The 18355-nt window shown below is 54.1% G+C and overlaps 2 protein-coding genes across 7 annotated transcripts in view; one reads left to right on the top strand and one right to left on the bottom strand.

Moving 5' to 3' along the window:
- Pth1r (parathyroid hormone 1 receptor) overlaps nucleotides 1-12676 on the top strand; it is a 28561-nt gene extending 15885 nt beyond the window's left edge. For all 6 annotated transcript variants that reach the window (XM_052722024.1, XM_052722040.1, XM_052722015.1 and 3 more), the window contains 11 exons: nucleotides 41-151; nucleotides 262-380; nucleotides 532-626; nucleotides 853-1048; nucleotides 1406-1559; nucleotides 2859-2919; nucleotides 3253-3319; nucleotides 3583-3677; nucleotides 4278-4419; nucleotides 4497-4538; nucleotides 4973-12676. In XM_052722024.1, the coding sequence (XP_052577984.1) occupies nucleotides 41-151; nucleotides 262-380; nucleotides 532-626; nucleotides 853-1048; nucleotides 1406-1559; nucleotides 2859-2919; nucleotides 3253-3319; nucleotides 3583-3677; nucleotides 4278-4419; nucleotides 4497-4538; nucleotides 4973-5356 (1466 nt within the window). In that variant the 3' untranslated portion in view covers nucleotides 5357-12676. The remainder of the gene's footprint in view (nucleotides 1-40; nucleotides 152-261; nucleotides 381-531; nucleotides 627-852; nucleotides 1049-1405; nucleotides 1560-2858; nucleotides 2920-3252; nucleotides 3320-3582; nucleotides 3678-4277; nucleotides 4420-4496; nucleotides 4539-4972) is intronic.
- A 2266-nt stretch (nucleotides 12677-14942) lies between these two features.
- The window catches only part of Ccdc12 (coiled-coil domain containing 12), a 58432-nt gene continuing 55019 nt past the window's right edge, over nucleotides 14943-18355 (bottom strand). The window contains exons 3-7 of the mRNA XM_052722136.1: nucleotides 18155-18234; nucleotides 16913-16974; nucleotides 16706-16740; nucleotides 15370-15446; nucleotides 14943-15284 (exon numbers count right to left, since the gene is read on the bottom strand). Coding sequence (XP_052578096.1) covers nucleotides 15202-15284; nucleotides 15370-15446; nucleotides 16706-16740; nucleotides 16913-16974; nucleotides 18155-18234 — 337 coding nt within the window. The 3' untranslated portion in view covers nucleotides 14943-15201. The remainder of the gene's footprint in view (nucleotides 15285-15369; nucleotides 15447-16705; nucleotides 16741-16912; nucleotides 16975-18154; nucleotides 18235-18355) is intronic.

The raw sequence follows: 18355 nt of genomic DNA, 5'->3' as shown, positions 1-18355 counted from the left end.
TCCTTCTGTATCCCCTACCCTGTTTTCTCTTTGGGCACAGGACGCCCCTGCCTGCCAGAGTGGGACAACATCGTTTGCTGGCCATTAGGGGCACCAGGTGAAGTGGTGGCAGTGCCCTGTCCAGACTACATTTATGACTTCAATCACAAAGGTGAGGCCAGCCAAATGGGTTGAGAACCAGGGGGATACCATGAAGTGGAGTTCAGGGCCTCCGGGGCTCCGGACGCCTTTGCCTGCCCTGACTGCCCCACGACCCTACAGGCCATGCCTACAGACGCTGTGACCGCAATGGCAGCTGGGAGGTGGTTCCCGGGCACAACCGGACATGGGCCAACTACAGCGAGTGCCTCAAGTTCATGACGAATGAGACTCGGGAACGGGTGCGAACCCTTAACACCACCCCCACCCCGTTAGTGAACCTCGACCCAGCCGACACTCCTAGCCTTTCCTTCTCCAGCAACCCTAATTTGTCCTCCAATTTGCTCTTAGTGCCCACCCTGAGCCCTAGTTCTCTGTCTCTCACCTGCGCAGGAGGTATTTGACCGCCTAGGCATGATCTACACCGTGGGATACTCCATGTCCCTTGCCTCCCTTACCGTGGCCGTGCTCATCCTAGCCTATTTTAGGTGGGCGGGGCGCGGGGCGGGGCGGGGGCAGGGCAAAGACGGCGAGGGGTGGGGCTGGAGGGGTCCAGGGTGCGAGCCTCCCTTCTCCCCGCTTCACTGGCTCCATCCCCACTGCGTGATGTCCCCACCTAGGGCGCACAGCCCAGCTTCCTGCCCACCGCTGCCCCCCCCCCGTCTCCCCCAACCCCCGGTGCCCTCACCCACGGTGATGTCGCACGTCCCGCAGGCGGCTGCACTGCACGCGCAACTACATCCACATGCACATGTTCCTGTCGTTTATGCTGCGCGCCGCCAGCATCTTCGTGAAGGACGCAGTGCTCTACTCTGGCTTCACGCTGGATGAGGCCGAGCGCCTCACGGAGGAGGAGTTGCATATCATCGCGCAGGTGCCGCCTCCGCCCGCCGCTGCCGCCGTTGGCTACGTGAGTGCCCCTCGGCCCCGACGGGCTCCCGCCGTGCCATTTGTACCTGCCTGTCTCTTGCAATCTCCCACAGCTTCAGGCCTGCAAACCCATCTCCCAGGGATCCTCACACAACTCAGCTCAGCTCCCAGCCTTACTGCTAACGGCTCCTAGTGTCCCCCTTCCCTCCACACTGGAGTGCCCCAACCACCCCCTTCATCACCTGGCCACCTGCTGCTAACAGACAGCTAACAGCCCGATACCCACACCAGGTCCTAACCTGGAAGCCCAGAGTAAGCTCTCCCTAACTCAGACCAGCCCTTGCCTGTAAGATGCAGGCTCTCTCTACCTTTTGGCTAACTCTAGTTGGTCTCCTAGGCTGGCTGCCGCGTGGCTGTGACCTTCTTCCTTTACTTCCTGGCCACCAACTACTACTGGATTCTGGTGGAGGGGCTGTACTTGCACAGCCTCATCTTCATGGCCTTTTTCTCAGAGAAGAAGTACTTGTGGGGCTTCACCATCTTTGGCTGGGGTACGGAGACCAGTGTGGTGGGTAGGGTGCAGGCGAACCTGGAGTAAGGCACTCTCATACTACATGTCCTGTCCCTCCTGTTTTGTTGCAGACCGGAGGCCTGCCCATCCTGCTGTGACTTGGTCCCTGTTCTAGGTTTAGGGGACTCAAGTTGGCTTTGGGCAGGGTTCACCCAGAGCTGTTGGCGTGACCGGGCATTTCAGCTCACTTAGGGTGATAATTACTGGGTTTGAGATGAGGTTAAGCTTGGGATCAGAATGGGATTTTCAGTCACTAGTTAGCCTGGGGCTGGGGATGTCATCTAGACCCTCCTTCTACCCAGAGCCCTGTGGAGGGGCTCGTATCTGTTACCAGGAGGTGAGGTCCCCGCTGTCAAGAGCTACAGGCCCAGCCGCTCAGCAGCTTCTGCAGCCTCTCTGCATTGGATTCCTGGGATGCTGCGATCCTACCAGCCCCCCGCAGGCTCAGGGATCCAGTTACTGATAATTGGTCCATTATTGCTGGCAGCTCCCGAGCTTGGCTGGGCCCTGGGGAAAGCTGCCAGACTGTGGAGGGGTGGGCCAGTGGCTAGAGCCTCCTGGGCTCAGCACCCAGAAAGCCCTCAGGTCAGTCTCCACAGCCTCCTTGGCCCTTGGCACATGCCCTGCCCCTGACCTCACCATGGCAAGCCCCAGAGCTGGGCAGGTCTGGGCCTGATTCCAGGAACTAACACAAGCTCCTGGGCTAGGTGTCTGGGTGGGCTGGAAACGTGTGGATTAGGGAGCACACAGAACCTTGTGATCTGGGAATGTCACACCCTTACCACAAACCCAGGTGACACCCTTCCCCTCCAAGGATCCACGAGGCTAGGAATAAAGCCAGGAGGGGAACCGGGCTCCCTTCTCAGACTAGCATGTGTCAGGCCCCTGGGGTTCCCTATGGCCTCTGCCCAGCCCCTGATGACAAACTTCATTTTATCTACCTTCATCATGAGGGCTAGGACCTTTCATGCCAGGCTTGGAGAGGGAGTTTTAGAACAGAAAAATGCTAGTCACTGGCTCTCTCCCCATGGAAGTTCCAAGCCCAGCGCAGAATGAACTGGGATAAGGTGTTGATACCACATTATTTCAGCATATGCCCAGAAGGCATGCATAGGGACTCACAAGGAGCACGGAACCTAAATGGGTCTGGCACCTCAGGTCCTTAGGCTATTATTAAATAGCCATGTGCCTAGGGTGGGGGGGGGGGGGCAGTGAGCCGAGGAAAGTCACTGGGTTTGGGGCAAAATGCACAACCCTCACGCTGTTCCCATACACACAGGTCTTCCAGCTGTCTTCGTGGCTGTGTGGGTCGGCGTCAGAGCAACCCTGGCCAACACTGGGTAGGTCCAGCAGCAGAGGGCTGCAGGGTGGGCAGGGACCTTGACACAGGCTAGAGATGCTCTGGCTCCCTCTCTTGTGAATTGTGGGGAGACCCCTGGCATCAGCAGTGCCAGCCTCAGGGGATTTTGATCAGCTTTCAGCCAAGAACCCCTTCAGAGTTATAGGAGGTAACTCCCAAAGAGGCCTGGAGTGCCTCGGGCATGGACACGTGTCCTGTTCCTTGACAGATCATATCAGAGCAGACCAACTCTGGGGCCCATGCTGGCTGGCTGATAAGGAAGGGACCAATGACTAATGCTTCATCCCCCCCTCTCCACCCTACCCCGCTCCAGGTGCTGGGACCTGAGCTCCGGGCACAAGAAGTGGATCATTCAGGTGCCCATCCTGGCATCTGTTGTGGTGAGCAGGAGTTGGGGGCAGTGTGGGCAAGAGCCCCAGGGACTAGCCCTAAACAAGAACATCTACAGTGGCCCTGGACCCCAAGGACCAGAAACCAAAAGACCTGAAGACCAGATGATCCCTACTCCAGTCTAGATGGGGAAACTGAGGGCCCTGGGAACCATCTAAAGATGCAGTGACAGAGTAGGGCCTGTGGCGTGGGTCCAAGAGCTCTTGTGCCGTGCTACTAGGGTACAGTCTTAAACGCAGCCTCCCTCCAACAGCTCAACTTCATCCTCTTCATCAACATCATCCGGGTGCTTGCCACTAAGCTTCGGGAGACCAATGCGGGCCGGTGTGATACGAGGCAGCAGTACCGGTGAGTTCCGGCTCTTTGGAGTTGGGGTGGAGTTCAGGTTATTGGTTGCCAGAACCATGTACCCAAGAGAGGACAAAAGTCCTGTGGCCGAGCTTGTGCTCTGTGGAGCCTCTGGCTCTGTGGTCCCACCCCGACCCCTGCCAGCACAGCAGTGCTGGGTGGTGCCCTGCCACTTGGTATCAAGCTTTGCCCCAGAGCTTGGACCTGCTAGTGTGGCACACACCAGCCACCCTCCGACAGCTGGATTCAGGAATCAGAGGGACGGGTGGTAGCGGTTGGCTCTAATAACACCTCCACTCAGGAGAAACCCAAAGGTTGGGCCCTGGGAGAATGAGTGCATGCCAGCAGGTGCAAAGGGCCCAAGGCCAGGGCAGCTGCACCTGTGGTCTCTTCGAGGACACCTCTCAGGACCAAAAAGCCCAACACTTTGCCCCCTGGCAGAAGCCATCCTGGCCGAACTTGGTTGCCAGGTGACGACCATAGCCAGAGCCTATGGTCTTTCCATCACTTCTGGAGCCTGGGCCTGATTGGGATGGGGGGAATGAGGTGCTGTATTGTGGGGCAAAGAACATGGCCTAACCTGCATGCCCCACCGGCCAGGAAGCTGCTCAGGTCCACGCTGGTGCTCGTACCACTCTTTGGTGTCCACTACACTGTCTTCATGGCCCTGCCGTACACCGAGGTCTCAGGGACGCTCTGGCAGATCCAGATGCACTATGAGATGCTCTTCAACTCCTTCCAGGTGCGTGGCCTGCCCCGGGTCCTGGGGAGCAGGGTGGGGACGGGTGTGGTCCTGACCGCATGTGCCTCTCTTTACAGGGATTTTTTGTCGCCATCATATACTGTTTCTGCAATGGTGAGGTAAGCAGTAGACACAGGGGCAAGGTAGGAGGAGTTGGGGAGGGGCTCCTCAAGTCTTGTCCCTTCATTCTCTCCCTGGCCCCTGTTCTTTCTCTGCTCCTCAAGAACCTTCCTGACCACACTCTGAAGGCAAAGATGATTTAGGCTCAGTATAGACTGGGGTGTGTGGGCTCCTCCATGTGTGGCTGTAGCAAAGTGTCTCCCTGGTCCTTAGTCTGAGAGCTCAGCCATCTTGGGACCATTAGAGCTTTTGGACTGTGGCTGGCTGCATCAGTTGCCCGCTGTCCAACACCGTGTTCTGAGGATCGGTGTGATTTGATGGACCTTGGTGTTCCCAGTCGTCTCCTGCCACTTACTGCAGGGATGGTGTCGGGCAGAACACATGGCCCGAGGGTTAAGGGCACACCCGACTGCCACCCATCTGTGTCCCCAAGGTGCAAGCGGAAATCAGGAAGTCTTGGAGCCGCTGGACATTGGCCCTGGACTTCAAGCGCAAAGCACGGAGTGGGAGTAGCAGCTACAGCTATGGGCCAATGGTGTCGCACACCAGCGTAACCAACGTAGGCCCTCGTGCAGGACTCGGCCTTCCCCTCAGCCCCCGCCTGCTGCCTGCCACCACCACCAATGGCCACTCCCAGCTGCCTGGCCATGCCAAGCCAGGGGCTCCAGTCACTGAGAATGAAACCGTACCAATTACTATGGCAGTTCCCAAGGACGATGGATTCCTTAACGGCTCCTGCTCAGGCCTGGATGAGGAGGCCTCTGGGTCTGCACGGCCACCTCCATTGTTGCAGGAAGAGTGGGAAACAGTCATGTGACTGGGTACCAGGGACTGGGCTGCTGACATGGACAGATGGACAGATGGACCAAGAGGCCAATTGTTGTTGTCCCTTCAGGACTGGACCAGAAAGAAAAACAAAAGGGAAAAAAAAAAAGGAAAAGGGAGCTGTGTGTGGCTTCCTGTGTTTCATTCAAGGAAGGTGGGGTCTAGGAGCCTGAGAGAGTTTGGAGAGTGCTCATCCCATGGTTGGGAGAAGGACCCTGAGCCTCATTCCCTAAAAAGGATCTAGGAGTTGGGGATTTAGCACTGTCCAACAGAAGGATGACTCTGCTTTCAGGGCCCAAAGAAGGGCTTAAGAGTGCCTCAGTTGGTAGAGCACTCGCCTGGCATGCACGAAGCCCTAGGTTCTACCCCCAGCACCTGATAGACGAGGCACACACGCCTGTAATCCCAGTTCTCAGGAGATGGAACCAGGAGGATCAGAAATTCAAGGATATCCTTGGCTATACAGATTGAGTTGGGAGGCAGCCCAGGGTACATGAGATCCTTTCTTTAAAAAACAAAAAAAATAACCATTGCCCAGAAAGGCTCAAGTCTGCAGGGTGAGCCTTCGCCATCTGGTAGCCTCTCAGGGCGTCCTCTGTGCATGACTGCAGCTCTCAAAATGGAAGGGATATGCCTCCAGCCACCAGGCAGAGGTTGCAGGACAGTACCCTGGCCAGTGAGTGGAAGTTGGGCTGTCTCTGGCCTGGCTCCAGAAGCTAGGAGTTCAGGCCCTAAGGGTTAGCTGGGGTGCAGGTCTGCAAGGCTACACCTGCACATTCATTAAGTACACAATGTTTTCTCAGTATCCCCACCTGACACCTCCCTACTTCCGTCCTCATCCTCCGGGACCTAGTCCTGTCTTGAACTATTTGAGTCCTCAAAAGGCCTGCCACTGAGGCGGCATGCTGATACCGGGTAGCCTGGCTCACTGGGCCTCCCAGCTTTCATACCAGCTGTGTTCCTACAAACCCTCCCTCTCTCGGCTCAAACCCTTGCTGTCCTCTAGACCCTGTCCCCACCACCTGCCCCAGGCCTAGGCCATCTAACTCAAGCACTTGGGTGGTATGGGCATATACTGAGCACTCCTAGGCTAAGCCCCATCTGCCCTTCTTGATGGCTAGCAGGACAAATGACCATCCAAAGGCTTGAAGTGGAGCATGATGTGCTGTGAATGGTGAGCCATAGGCCAGACCCTCAAGGGCTACTGAGCCAGGCTGAGCTGGAGCCACGGGGCATTCTAGAGGAAAAGCCTAGGATCTGAGGACTTTAGAGGCCCCGCTTCCATGTGAGCTGCTGAGTAAGGGTTAGAGGAGGCAAGAGAGCAGGCTGGAAGACAGTGATGGGGCCGTGAAAGACCCTGGATGAGGCAGTGGCTGGGGAAGGAGTCCTCAGCAGGACAAAACCTCATTCCCCTTCGTGGGGGTGTGTGTTACCTCTTGTACAGGCTCCACACTGACCTGCCATCTCAGCTCAGAGTTAACAGTGCTTCCAGACTGCTGAGCCTTCAAGGCTACTTACTCTATCTACCGAGTCTAGAGTCATTTGGATATTGGGCCACATATCCCAGTCCCAGACTGCTCTGTCAGAAGGCCATTGGGCTCACTTAACTGGAAACATTCAGATAGCACCCCCTGGCCAGGCTGTGTCTCCCCACCCAGTTATCTTCCATTTGGGCTCCCAAGATAGGGCTGTAGTTTTCCTTTATAGAGGGTCGGATGCCCTAAGATTCCATCTTGCATCATGTACCCAGGTCAGACCATACCTCCTACATTCAGTTGGATACCTCTTCAGCCAAGACCAGCAGCCTCCTTAGGATATCTGTACCCAGGATGGGAGCGGCCATGCTTTACTGTTTGGGTTGGGTATTGCTTCCCCCTGGCTGGATGTCTACAACAGAACTGGCCTCCACATAAGCAGTCTAAAATCATCATCCAGGACCAGCTCCCTGACTCTGGACTGGGAGCTTCTGGCCCTAGGCTGGCCTTCACTCAGATGCCCCCAAGTCCCACCTGGGCTGTCCAGGTGTTGGCAGAAGTGGGAGCCCTCAGCAGGCCTGGCAGATGGTCAGGGCCCTGTTTGCCTTGAACAGCCACTGGAGCCAGGTGGTTATTTCTCCCTGCAAGGCCCCGCAGCCCAGCCAAGCCACAGGGAACACATAAACAGAACCAGGGCTGGCCAGTGAGGAGACGAGGGGGAGGGTATTGGGAGACCCCGGTCCACTGCTTCCATAGTCCATTATCCAGGCCCCTCACAGGATCCACTGGACTCTAGATCTGGTCAGCAAGGTGGCCAGGTCCAACTCTCACCTGCCTTGAGCCTGCCAAGAGGCTCTAACTCTCTTTGGGTCCATCTCCTCAGCACTAGCTGGGAGAGCAGCTCTAAAGATCCTTACAAGTTGCAGGGCATGGTGGTGCATACCTTGAATCCCAGCACCTGAGAGGCAGAGGCAGGTGGATCTCTGAGTTCAAGGCCAGCCTGGCCTACAGAGAGAGTTCCAGGACAGCCAGGGCTACACAGAGAAATCCTACCTCAAAAAAACAAAAACAAAACAAAAGCCCCTTCCACTCTGAGGGAAGACACACAGCCGGGCCTCTGGTAGGGCTAAGCCTACAGCTGCCAGCTCAGAATGGAATCATGGGACTACAATTTCCATTGCTGCCCACCAGCAGCCTGCAAGCCCTACTCAAGACCAGGCCAGGGGGTCACCTGGCCTGCAGGCTGCCATGGGCAGACCATGGTAGTCCACGTTCTCCAGTCCTCACCCCAGGGAGGTGACAGGACAGAGCAGAGGGAGGGTCCTGAGTTCTCTGGAGGTTCAAGAGGGATATGACCATGTCCAGGAGTCCGAGGGAACTCAGCCTTGCTGAGTATCTGTGATGAGACACAGTCCTGCTCCAGGGTCCTGAGAGGTCACTGGCTCTGGGGAACAGGCTTGGGACTAGGGATGTGGGGCTTGTGGTCTAACTTCAACACAACCAGGCTGGGTCCAGCTCTCTCCTTGTCCTTGATGCCTTCTTGGTCAACCACAGAATGATCCCAGCCTGAAGCTACCACAGCAAACTGAAATAACCCTTGGTTTGGTGGGGCTGGTCCCACTGGTCAAGAGAGGCAGTGGGGAAAGGGGCTATGGTGTCCAGCGGGGCCTAGGCCCTGGCTGGCTATGTGTATATGTGTCACCCTGGGCAAGCCTGGGCTTCTTGGAGGTCAGGCCTGCTCGGCTTTCCCGACCTGAACGGACTCAGAACCCCACCTCACTCTCAAGGTTTTCCCCCGGCTGTTTCAGCTCCCTGGACAGGGCTCTCATCTTCCTGCCATGGGCAGAACGGCAGCCCTTCAGGATGCAGGGTGAATCATCCACAGCTTCCCACTTCAACATCACTATCCTGCAGGCAGGGAGGCTTTAAGGCTCGGCTGGAGGACGGAAGGGTTCTGGGACATGAGAAGGTGGGCTCTGGGCCACCCTAGACCTACTCCTTCATCAATGTCTGTGGATCCGATCACTTCCCGACACAGGAAGCCCCTTGCCAGAACACCTCTACTAGTCACGTGAAGTACCTGTCAATCCAAGTCAGCCTGACCCAGACTTCACAGCATTTGCGAGGCAAAGAGTAATTGGCATGGACCACACAATAGTTCTTGTCCAAAAACCATGCTGCTACACTACATGCCCCAGGAAGACCACCTATACCACTAGGATAGAAGGGTGCATTGTGCATGAGTTTCTATGTGTATTTGTGGGCATGTGTGAACTTGGGTATTTATTTGTTATTTGTGTCTGCTTGTGGTTCTGTTGGCGTGTATACCTGTGTTTGAATGTGTCAGTGTACATTTATGTTTGTGTGTGTCTGTATGTCTCTGTGAATATCTGTGTCTTCTGGTGCATCCGGGAGACTACATACCAGTGTCTTTTTGTTTGTATGTGTGTCTGTGTACGTGTGATCTTTGTGTGTGTACCCGTGGTCTGCGAATGCCGCCTGTGGGTGGAATTTGGCTCTTAGACATGTTTGGTTTGGCTCTCCCAGTATTTTCAACATCTTGAGCCAACATTTAAAAATCAGGATATTTCACATAAAAATTCAGCTTTCCAGCTTCTCTTAAAAATTCAGAAGCCCTGGCAAACTTAGACCAGGATTCCCATGAGGCCACTCTCCTCCTAAGCTGCAGAGGGCCAGCCTCCTCCTTCAGCCTCTTTAGCCTTGCTTCTCTTGCCTACCATTACCTTGAGAATGGCTGGGTTTGGGACCGAGTGTGTGGTCACTACTAGATGTTAGCCTTTTAGGGAGTGTGTGCATGAGTACATACAACGAACCTATAAATGCGTATGGGGTACTTCTGTGTGAGGCAAATCAGAATGCTTGCATGTGCACGAATACCTGTATATGCATGTGTATGAAGCCACTGTGTGTGGGAAACGTATGTAAGGCTGTGCATGTGTGTGTGCATGGAGGGGGTATATTTCTGGCCATGTGGAGTGTGTGGGCCACTGTGGTCTGGCATGCTCTGCACAGGAGCCTCTTCCGGCCTTTGAGGGAGAATCGGATTCCCGGCTTCTGGCTGGGATGCCTTGTGGGATTTATTTCTGTCTCAGTGCCCACTGAAGGCCTGAGTAATGGGAACATTTAAAGAAAACCAGAAATACATACGGAAGAGGCAGGCTGGCTAGAAAACTTAGCTCTGATACCCTGCTTGGTTCACAGCTGAGTGAGCCTGAGGCCAGGTCTGAGTCTAGAAAGGAGTAGCCAGCATGTCCTCCCACTCTGTGGACAGCCTAGTTCTGCCAATGTGGAGCCATCTGGTGGGCAAGCTCACCACCCCACTGGGTTAACAGTAAGCAGTGTTCAGGGCAAGGTGAGAGGATGCCATGTCAGCCTGTGCATGGGAACGGTGCCTTTCTCCAGTCAGGTTTTCTGGAAGTCCTTATCTTCAAGTATCCTATGAGCTCACAGACACACCCACACCCACATACACCATGTGAAGTGGACTCCCCAGCTCAAGGAGAAGCAAGAATGGCGGGCCTGGAAGGGCTGAACTTGTCCTTAGGATTAGGACACTTGAAGACTCCCCAGACTGGCCTGCCTGGTCCTGGGACCTGCCCTCCCCAGGACATGGTCACCATCATTCTGGGTTCAGATGACCTGAATCCCACTCTTTACCATCTCTGATGCCCAGCTACTTCATGGGACACAAGTCCATGGGGAAGAGGAGTGTTCCACGTGGTGGAGTATCCGGCTATGTTGGTGGCCACAGGAGTGCAGGCTGTGCTGAACTATGATTTAGGCAACCAGTCTGGTGTCGCCTGCTGCCACCCAGTGGCCATGTGCGGAAGTGGGGAATTACAGGCCCTGGCGACACCAAGTCTCATTCTTGGTGTCTCTTCTTGGCTGAGAAGCCTCTTGGGGCGCTGGAGGTTCTGGGAAAAGTGGTCTTTAGCTTTTGTAATTTAATGGTGTGTGTGTGTGTGTGTGTGTGTGTGTGTGTGTGTGTGTGTGTGTGTGTGTGTGTGTGTGTGTGTGTGTGTGTGTGTGTGTGTATGTGTACTCTAGTGTGGCATGAGTGTAAATGTAACCAACCATCTTATTAAATAAGAAACATAGAGCCGATTGGGACAAACTAGTGGGAGGGAATCAGTTCTCTTCTACCATGTGGGACCCCAGAATTGAGGCCTTTAGCTTTTGTAATTTAATGGTGTGTGTGTGTGTGTGTGTACTCTAGTGTGGCATGAGTGTAGATGTAACCAACCATCTTATTAAATAAGAAACACAGAGCCGATTGGGACAAACTAGTGGGAGGGAATCAGTTCTCTTCTACCATGTGGGACCCCAGAATTGAGGCCTGGTTGTCAGGCTTGAGGGCGACCCCCTTCAGCTGCTGAGCACTCAATGGCTCCATTTTTTCCCCGAGACAAGGTTTTACAATAGCTCAGGCTGACTTAGAACCCATGTATAGTCCTGGCTGGCCCTGAACTCACAGCAATCTTCCTGCCTTAGCCTCGAGTGATGAAATTATTGGCATAAGCCACTAAACTAGGTTTTTGTTCTGTTTTTAAATAAATTTTAGGGGCTAGAGAGATGGCTGAGTGGTTAAGAGCACTAGCTGTTCCTTCAGAAGACTCGGTTCAATTCCCAGCACCCACATTGGGCCTCACAACCATCTGTAACTCCAGTTTTAGTGGATCTGATACCCTCTTCCGGCCTTGTCAGGCACTGGGCACATATGTGGTACACAGGCATGTGCAGGCAAAACACCCATATATTTAAAAGAAAGCTTCACCTCACGTGTGTCTGGGGGGGAGGGGTGCACACGCCTTGGCATGTGTGCAGAGGTCAGAGGACACCTTTGTGCAGTCAGTTCTTCCACCTTCGTGTGCTCTGACCCGCTGAGCCATCTCACCAGCCCTGGCTTATCCTTTTAGGTACAGAACATACTTTTTGAACTCTGATGCCTGTGAACTATGACTCCTTTCATTCCTGGTACTTAAATGTCTTCTGTCAGTCTTGCCCAACAGTCAGCCTTACTGAGCTTTCCAAAAGACGCCAGTTTATTTGCTGCTATCCTACATCCCTGAGCAAAGCATTGCTGGCTGCCTTCCTTTCAGTCACAGGCCATGTGCCTAGTTTAAACCACCCTCATTCCCCTGGCCTCCTTACGTCCTTCAGCTTGCAGGAGCCCTGATACATTAGGACCAACTAGTCAGAGCGAGTGTGTCGGATGGGACTTGAGGTGAGTGCAGATGCCACCATGAGAGGGCAAAGCAGGGGGTCGGGGTCACACAAAAGGGATTCACATCTCAGATTGCTTCAAGTGTGCATGCATGTGTTATCACGCTTCTATGAACACTCCTGGCCTGTCTCCTGGTATGCACGTGTAACAGTTCACCAGTACACTGAGGGTCAGGGTAATCACACGCAACTTTCGGAAGTGGTCTCGTTATCTGCCACCACCTCGTGCAAACCTGATCCCTACACCCAGCACATGGGTGTAGCTAAGAGCACTGTGTCTGCAGGTCTCCACTGCACTGACGTTCCCCCAGCCATCTTTGCTGCTTTGGCCAGTCCTGTGCTCACCAGAGCGCTGCCAGTCCCTTTCCTTTCAATCTGCGGTTAGGCTTTCCTCTTCCAAGACACCATCTCCCTACAGCCCAGGCTGGCCTCAGCTTCCTGCCTCCATCTAAGAGACCTGGGATTACAGGTGTGTAATGCCATTCGGAGCTACTTTTCAAGATTTCTAATCAGTTCTTACATCTGATTCTTGTTGAGTTATGGGGGATGGGACACCTCACTTCTCTGATAATAAAACACTCATTTTAAAGCTACTGTTTCAGTTTCCTTGGCTATAAATTTCCTTTCACTTATAACCAACCACCTGTAACTCCAGGTCCAGGGGATCTGATGCCCTCTTCTGGCTTCTATGGGCACCACGAATAGATGTGGTGCAGACACATAAAAGATTAATGATTCCAGTCTACCCACTACTGGATTATTAGCTACTCTTTTGGGTACTAGACTTCAAACATTTATCTATCTATCTATCTATCTATCTATCTATCTATCTATCTATCTATCTATCTATCTATCTACCTACCTACCTACCTACCTACCTACCTACCTATCTATCTATCTATCTATCTATCTATCTATCTATCTATCTATCATCTATGTTTTTCAAGACAGGGTTTCTGTGTAGTTTTGGTGCCTGTCCTGGATCTCGCTCTTTTGGGTACTAGACTCCAAACATTCATTCATTCATTCATTCATTCATTCATTTTGGTTTTTCAATACAGGGTTTCTGTGTAGTTTTGGTGCCTGTCTTGGATCTCGCTCTGTAGACCAAGCTGGCCTCAAACTCACAGAGATCCACCCAGCTCTGCCTCCCAAGTGCTGAGATTAAAGGCATGTGCTAACACCGCCTGGCGACTTTAAATTTTTTAAATGAGAGCTGGGCATGGTGGCACACACCTTCAGTCCTAGCACTTGGGAGGCAGAGACAGGCGGATCTCTTGAGTTTGAGGCCAGCCTAGTCTACAGAGCAAGTACCAAGACTTTCAAGGCTACACAGAGAAACCCTGTCTCAACAAACCCAAAGTTTTTAAATGAGATCTCTGTGTGTGCATGTGCATCCCCCGCACCTCTATACCCTGTGTGCTCAGATCTCAGAGGACCAGGAGCAGGAGAACCAAGTCCACAATATGATTCTGGGTCAGCAGTTTCCATGGCAAGGGCCGCCTTTACCTGCTGAGCCATCTTACTGCCTCTCCCTCCTCCCTTTTTTTGAGATAGGGTCTCATGTAGTCCAGGCTGGCCCTGTACTCACTTCGTAGCCGAGGATAGCACTGATCCTCTTGCTCTATGTACACCCAAGTACACCTGCTTCATGTGGTGACAGGGAGTGAATCCAGGCTTCATGCACACTAAGCAAACACCTAACAACCGAGGCCCACATCCTCAGACAGTTTTTTTCTAAGATGAGGCCTCCCTGTGTAGCCCAGGCAGTCTTTTAACAACTCCTGCTTCAGACTCCCAACATGCCTGGCAAAGAATTTCATTTTCGTGGCTCTTGTCAGAATGTGTATCAGCGTGGCAGCTTTGTCTTTCTCTTTTCTTACCGGGCAGTTTCTTGGTCAAGTCCCCACAGGTCACAGATTGAGACACTCCACCTTTGTTAGCTTTCTGAGCAGTAGTCTAGCCCTAGGCCGGGGCTGCAGGGATTCCCAGGCACCTGGAGTCTGACTCCACGGCCACAGACGAGGTTCCTGTTGCCACTGAGATCCAGATGGTATCGGGAGCGTTTCAACCTTCATTCCTACCTCCGCTCCTGACGACTCTGGCCAAGCTGGTCTGTCTTCAGAGGGGACCAGAACCCTAGCCCGGCTGCCTACTCAGTGCCACTGCAGCCCTCACTCTGAGCCACACAGACCTAACAGTCTCCTCCTAACTGTCCCTTCCCTTACATCTCCTCTCCCTTCTCCCCTCTCCCCTCTCTCGTCTCCCATCCCCCGCCCCCACCAGCCACCTTTCCTCTCCTTTCTGAGACAGGGTCTGTAGCCCAGGATGACCTCACACTCATGGAGATAAGGATGCCCTTGAACTCTTGATCCTCCTGCCTCCTTCCTGAGTGCTGGGATTACAGGTAACTGCTGTCACACAGACAGAGAAAGAGATGCACCACCGGTGGCAGAGAAGAGTCAGGGAAGTAGTGTGGGGGCCTCGAATCTGCAGCAGTTCGCTGTGGAAATCTGTCAGAGCCCACCCCCTCCCTCTCACACGGGGAGGGTCCAGAGGACCTTTATGGAGTCTCTCCAGCGTTCCTATAGACTACTACAGGGCTCGGGGTTGGGGGGTGGCCAGGAGGTCCCAAGAGGACACTCGCTGTCCCTGTATCTGTGGCCTGAGGGTTCTGAGGTGACCACTGCTGACTGTGACTAGAGATCTGGAGCCAGGAGGCAGTCTTGGCCCCTGCCCGCCCCTCCAGCCTCAACAAAGCTGGCCCAACCCAGGGGTAATACGCACACTGAGCATCACCTCTGCATTCTAAGAGTCCAAACCCAGAGACCTAGCAAACAGCAAACAATGAGAGCCCTCTACTACATGGGAGTTTACTTGTCTCTATTTCCAAAGTTAAAAAAAAAAGCACAATATACACACATATGTACAGACCTAGCTCTGACCCACTCAGGGTGGTGGGCACCCTGGAGATGAGCTGACCTCACCCCACAGAGGTTGAGAGTGGGCTGGCTTAGTTCTTGAGACCCGGAAGTGCTGGCCAGCCTAACTCTACTCCTGCCTAAGACTATCTTCCCGCAGGACATGTGTGCTGGGCAGATGGGACACGGAGAACACATCAGTCAGAGTCACAGGCCTCTTGTCCTGTGGTGGCATCCACTGCAGAGGCCAGGCTGTCTTCCTGGCCTTTTAGCCGTTCACCTGAATAGAGAGCAAACCAGAGTTAAAAGCCCTGTGTTACTCCACCATCCTGAGGGCAGGACCCCGCTGGCCAGACCACGCTTACGGATCAGCTCTGCAATGGCTCTCTGGGTCCGCTTTTCTAGTTTCTCCAGCTTCTTGGCCACATCCCTCTTGAGATCCCTGGAACAGGGAAGAGGGGGAATTGGGACGCTAAGGATTTGCATGGTGTTGCCCTGGAGTCTTCCTGTAGTATTTCAGCATTTATATCCTCAGATGTCTGAGGGGCTGCTCTGGGGAGATGGTCTTCTCTGCTCTTCTGGGCTTCTCTCCAGGTCCACTGAGCTAACTAAGCTAAGCAGATGTGTACTTAGCTTAGCTGAGACCAGCTGAGACCCAACGGTCCTGTTACATTCTCTAAGCCAGCATCAGGGGGGGACGCGCTTGGCCAGCTGTCAGCCCTGCTCCATCTCCCGCCACAGCCACCCTCCCACACCTAGGGCTTCCAGATGTGCACATGAATTCAGCCTGAGCTCTCTGGTTCTGAGGTTCCTGCAACACACACCTCATGCCTGTTTCATCAAGTTAAAGCGTCGTAGCAGGTGCTGCAGCCACACGGACCTGCAGGCAAGGAGGTCAGCCTCGGCCTCCGGCTCAAGGCCCAGAGCTACGCACCACAGCCTACAGCACCCTCCTCACCCACTTTCTCAGCTCAGTCGGAGGACCTTGCTGTTGTGGAATACTCCTTTACACTGTGTGAAGATGGGTCACTTGATAGGTTTAATAAAGAGTTGAATGACCAATAGCCAGGCAGGAAGAGGTTAGGCGGGACTTCTGGGGACAGAGAGGTCTCAGGGAAGAAGAAAGACAGTCGCCAGCCAGACACAGAGGAAGCAGGACATGCAGGAGGAGAGGTAAAAGCCATGAGCCATGTGGCAGCATGTAGATTAATTTAAGTTATAAGAGCTAGTACGAAAGAAGCCTAAGCTAAGGCTGAGCTTTCATAATTAATAATAAATCTCCATGTTGTTTTTTGTGAGCTGGCAGCCCAAAGAAAAATCTGCCTACACCTTACAGGCTTCCAGACTTGAAGAGACTGGGTATCCCATTTTACAGTCAAAGCAGGGATATAAACTCATGTCTGTTTGTCCATCCACTCTTTTCACTGTGGTCTCCTGAGCACAAAGGAGTGCACTGCTCAGATTGGTCCCCAGAGCAGGTGAGTTTTCCCCCATAGAAGGTTTGGAGGGGCAGCTGCTCTTTCCCCCTGAGGCCCCCTTCAGCACTTCGCCCTCACTCACGCCTTGCTTCGCCCTTACTTCTGACTCTCCCATGCCCATCTATGCCTGCACTGCTGTCCCCAACCTGTCCCTGGCTGTCCTCCCAGCAGAGACCCATGACACACACCATCCCTCCAAAGAGCCTGCATGGACAACACTTACCAATCAGGTTTCCGGGGTGCCAGGTTGGCCAGGTCCTAGGGAGACAGGAGACAACTCGTCAGGGCCAAGCCCCAGCCTCAGGGGAGTGGAGAGACAGGCCACAGAGGCGGAAAACTGAAGACAGGCAAGGAAGTGGCGTGGGGTGGGAATAGAGACATCTAGAGAGGGAAGCGGCACAGCAGGGAGTGGGGCCACCCAGGTACTCACCACTTCCTCAATGACAGGCTCGGGCTTGGCAGCCTCTAGCTGCTCCTTCACCTTCTCTTCCACTAGAGGGTGCAAGGACAACACAGGCCTGTTGGAAAGGAACTGCCACTGCACAGTGATCAGTCCCAAGCCTTTGCTCCTCCCACTCCCCTGGGCCCCACTCAGCCACAGCTCTGGAAGAGGCTTGTTTCCTAGGTTGAAGGCAGACCCCAGGGCCCAGAAAGGGACAGCAGCGGCCTACCGCTGGAGTGGACAAGGCCCAGAACTCAGACTCCCAGCAGTGAAATGGGCAGTTCCTGTGTAATGGGAAGTGTGGCATTCCGAGTGCAGGCTCTGAGGAGTTCCTCTGGGTCCCCTGGCCAGAGTCTGGGTGGCCTACCTTCCCATCTATGCCACCTCAGACTTAAAACTGACAGGCACCTCCTGCCTCCACCAAGTCATTAGGCTTCTGGGTGGCTTCTTCCGGGGACAGATGCCAGAAACACTAATAACTATGGGCTCTGGGCTGCCTTCAGCCCTGTTACGAGGGAAGTGTCCTTCTGCCCTTTCGTTCTCCTGCCAGATAGAAGTCCTGGGTGGCCTCCTGGTGGAGGCAAGGGGCCAGTTTCTCATCCCTCTCCTACCCTTCGGGGTGTCATGCTCCACCTGGTGGGGAGTGGACTAGCAAGAAACAAATGGACAACTTCTGGATTTTTGATGAGGTGGATCTCTGTGAGCTCAAGCTCAGCCTGATGTGCAGTGGGCTCCACGTGAGAGCCTGTCTTAAAACAACCAAACACAAAGATTCTTCAGAACAAAGGACGACTCTGCTACTGTGACCAGGAGGCTCCCTGCTCACACTGCTCACACTGCGCACACTGCGCACACTGCTCACACTGCTCACACTACCGCTCTCACCCTGCATCACGGCAGTGGCAAACCTGGGCTGAGCCCCTCTCTGGCCTTTGTGTTGGCTTCTGGTTGTTTGAGCATCTCTGTAGTCAGCCTCTCCCCAGGGGCACAGGACTCACCACCTTGCCCTGCTGCCCAAGGACCCCAGGTCACTTCTCCTCCTCATGCCCCACGGTCTTATGGCCCCCTCCAGGATGGCAGGTGCAAGGGGCCTCTTTTCTGCCCTTATGGCCCCTGAGGAGGTACTCAGTATCCCAGGAGCCCTGTCTCTGGCTTGACACAGGCAGCTCTTCTTCGAGGGTGACTGAAAGGACCGCGTGGGGCATAGGGGGAAAAGGGCAGCCCACGTACCTGCTACTGGTTTGGCCTGGGGGACCCTCCTCCTCTTCAGGTCCTCGTCCTCTGGGACATAGTTCCGAAGCCTGAGTCCCCTGTGAGAGCAGAGCAGAGGTAGACCTTAAGTACAGGAGTGTGTGGGGGGTGCTTCTCGTCTGCCTCCCACAACTTCCAAGTTCCAACTTTCTTCCATCTGTCTGAAGACAGTCAAGTGAA

The sequence above is a fragment of the Peromyscus californicus genome, unplaced genomic scaffold, assembly GCF_007827085.1.
Source record: "Peromyscus californicus insignis strain IS unplaced genomic scaffold, ASM782708v3 Scaffold_11__1_contigs__length_118956290, whole genome shotgun sequence".
NCBI lineage: Eukaryota > Metazoa > Chordata > Mammalia > Rodentia > Cricetidae > Peromyscus > Peromyscus californicus.
This window is presented reverse-complemented; position numbering and strand designations above follow the sequence as displayed.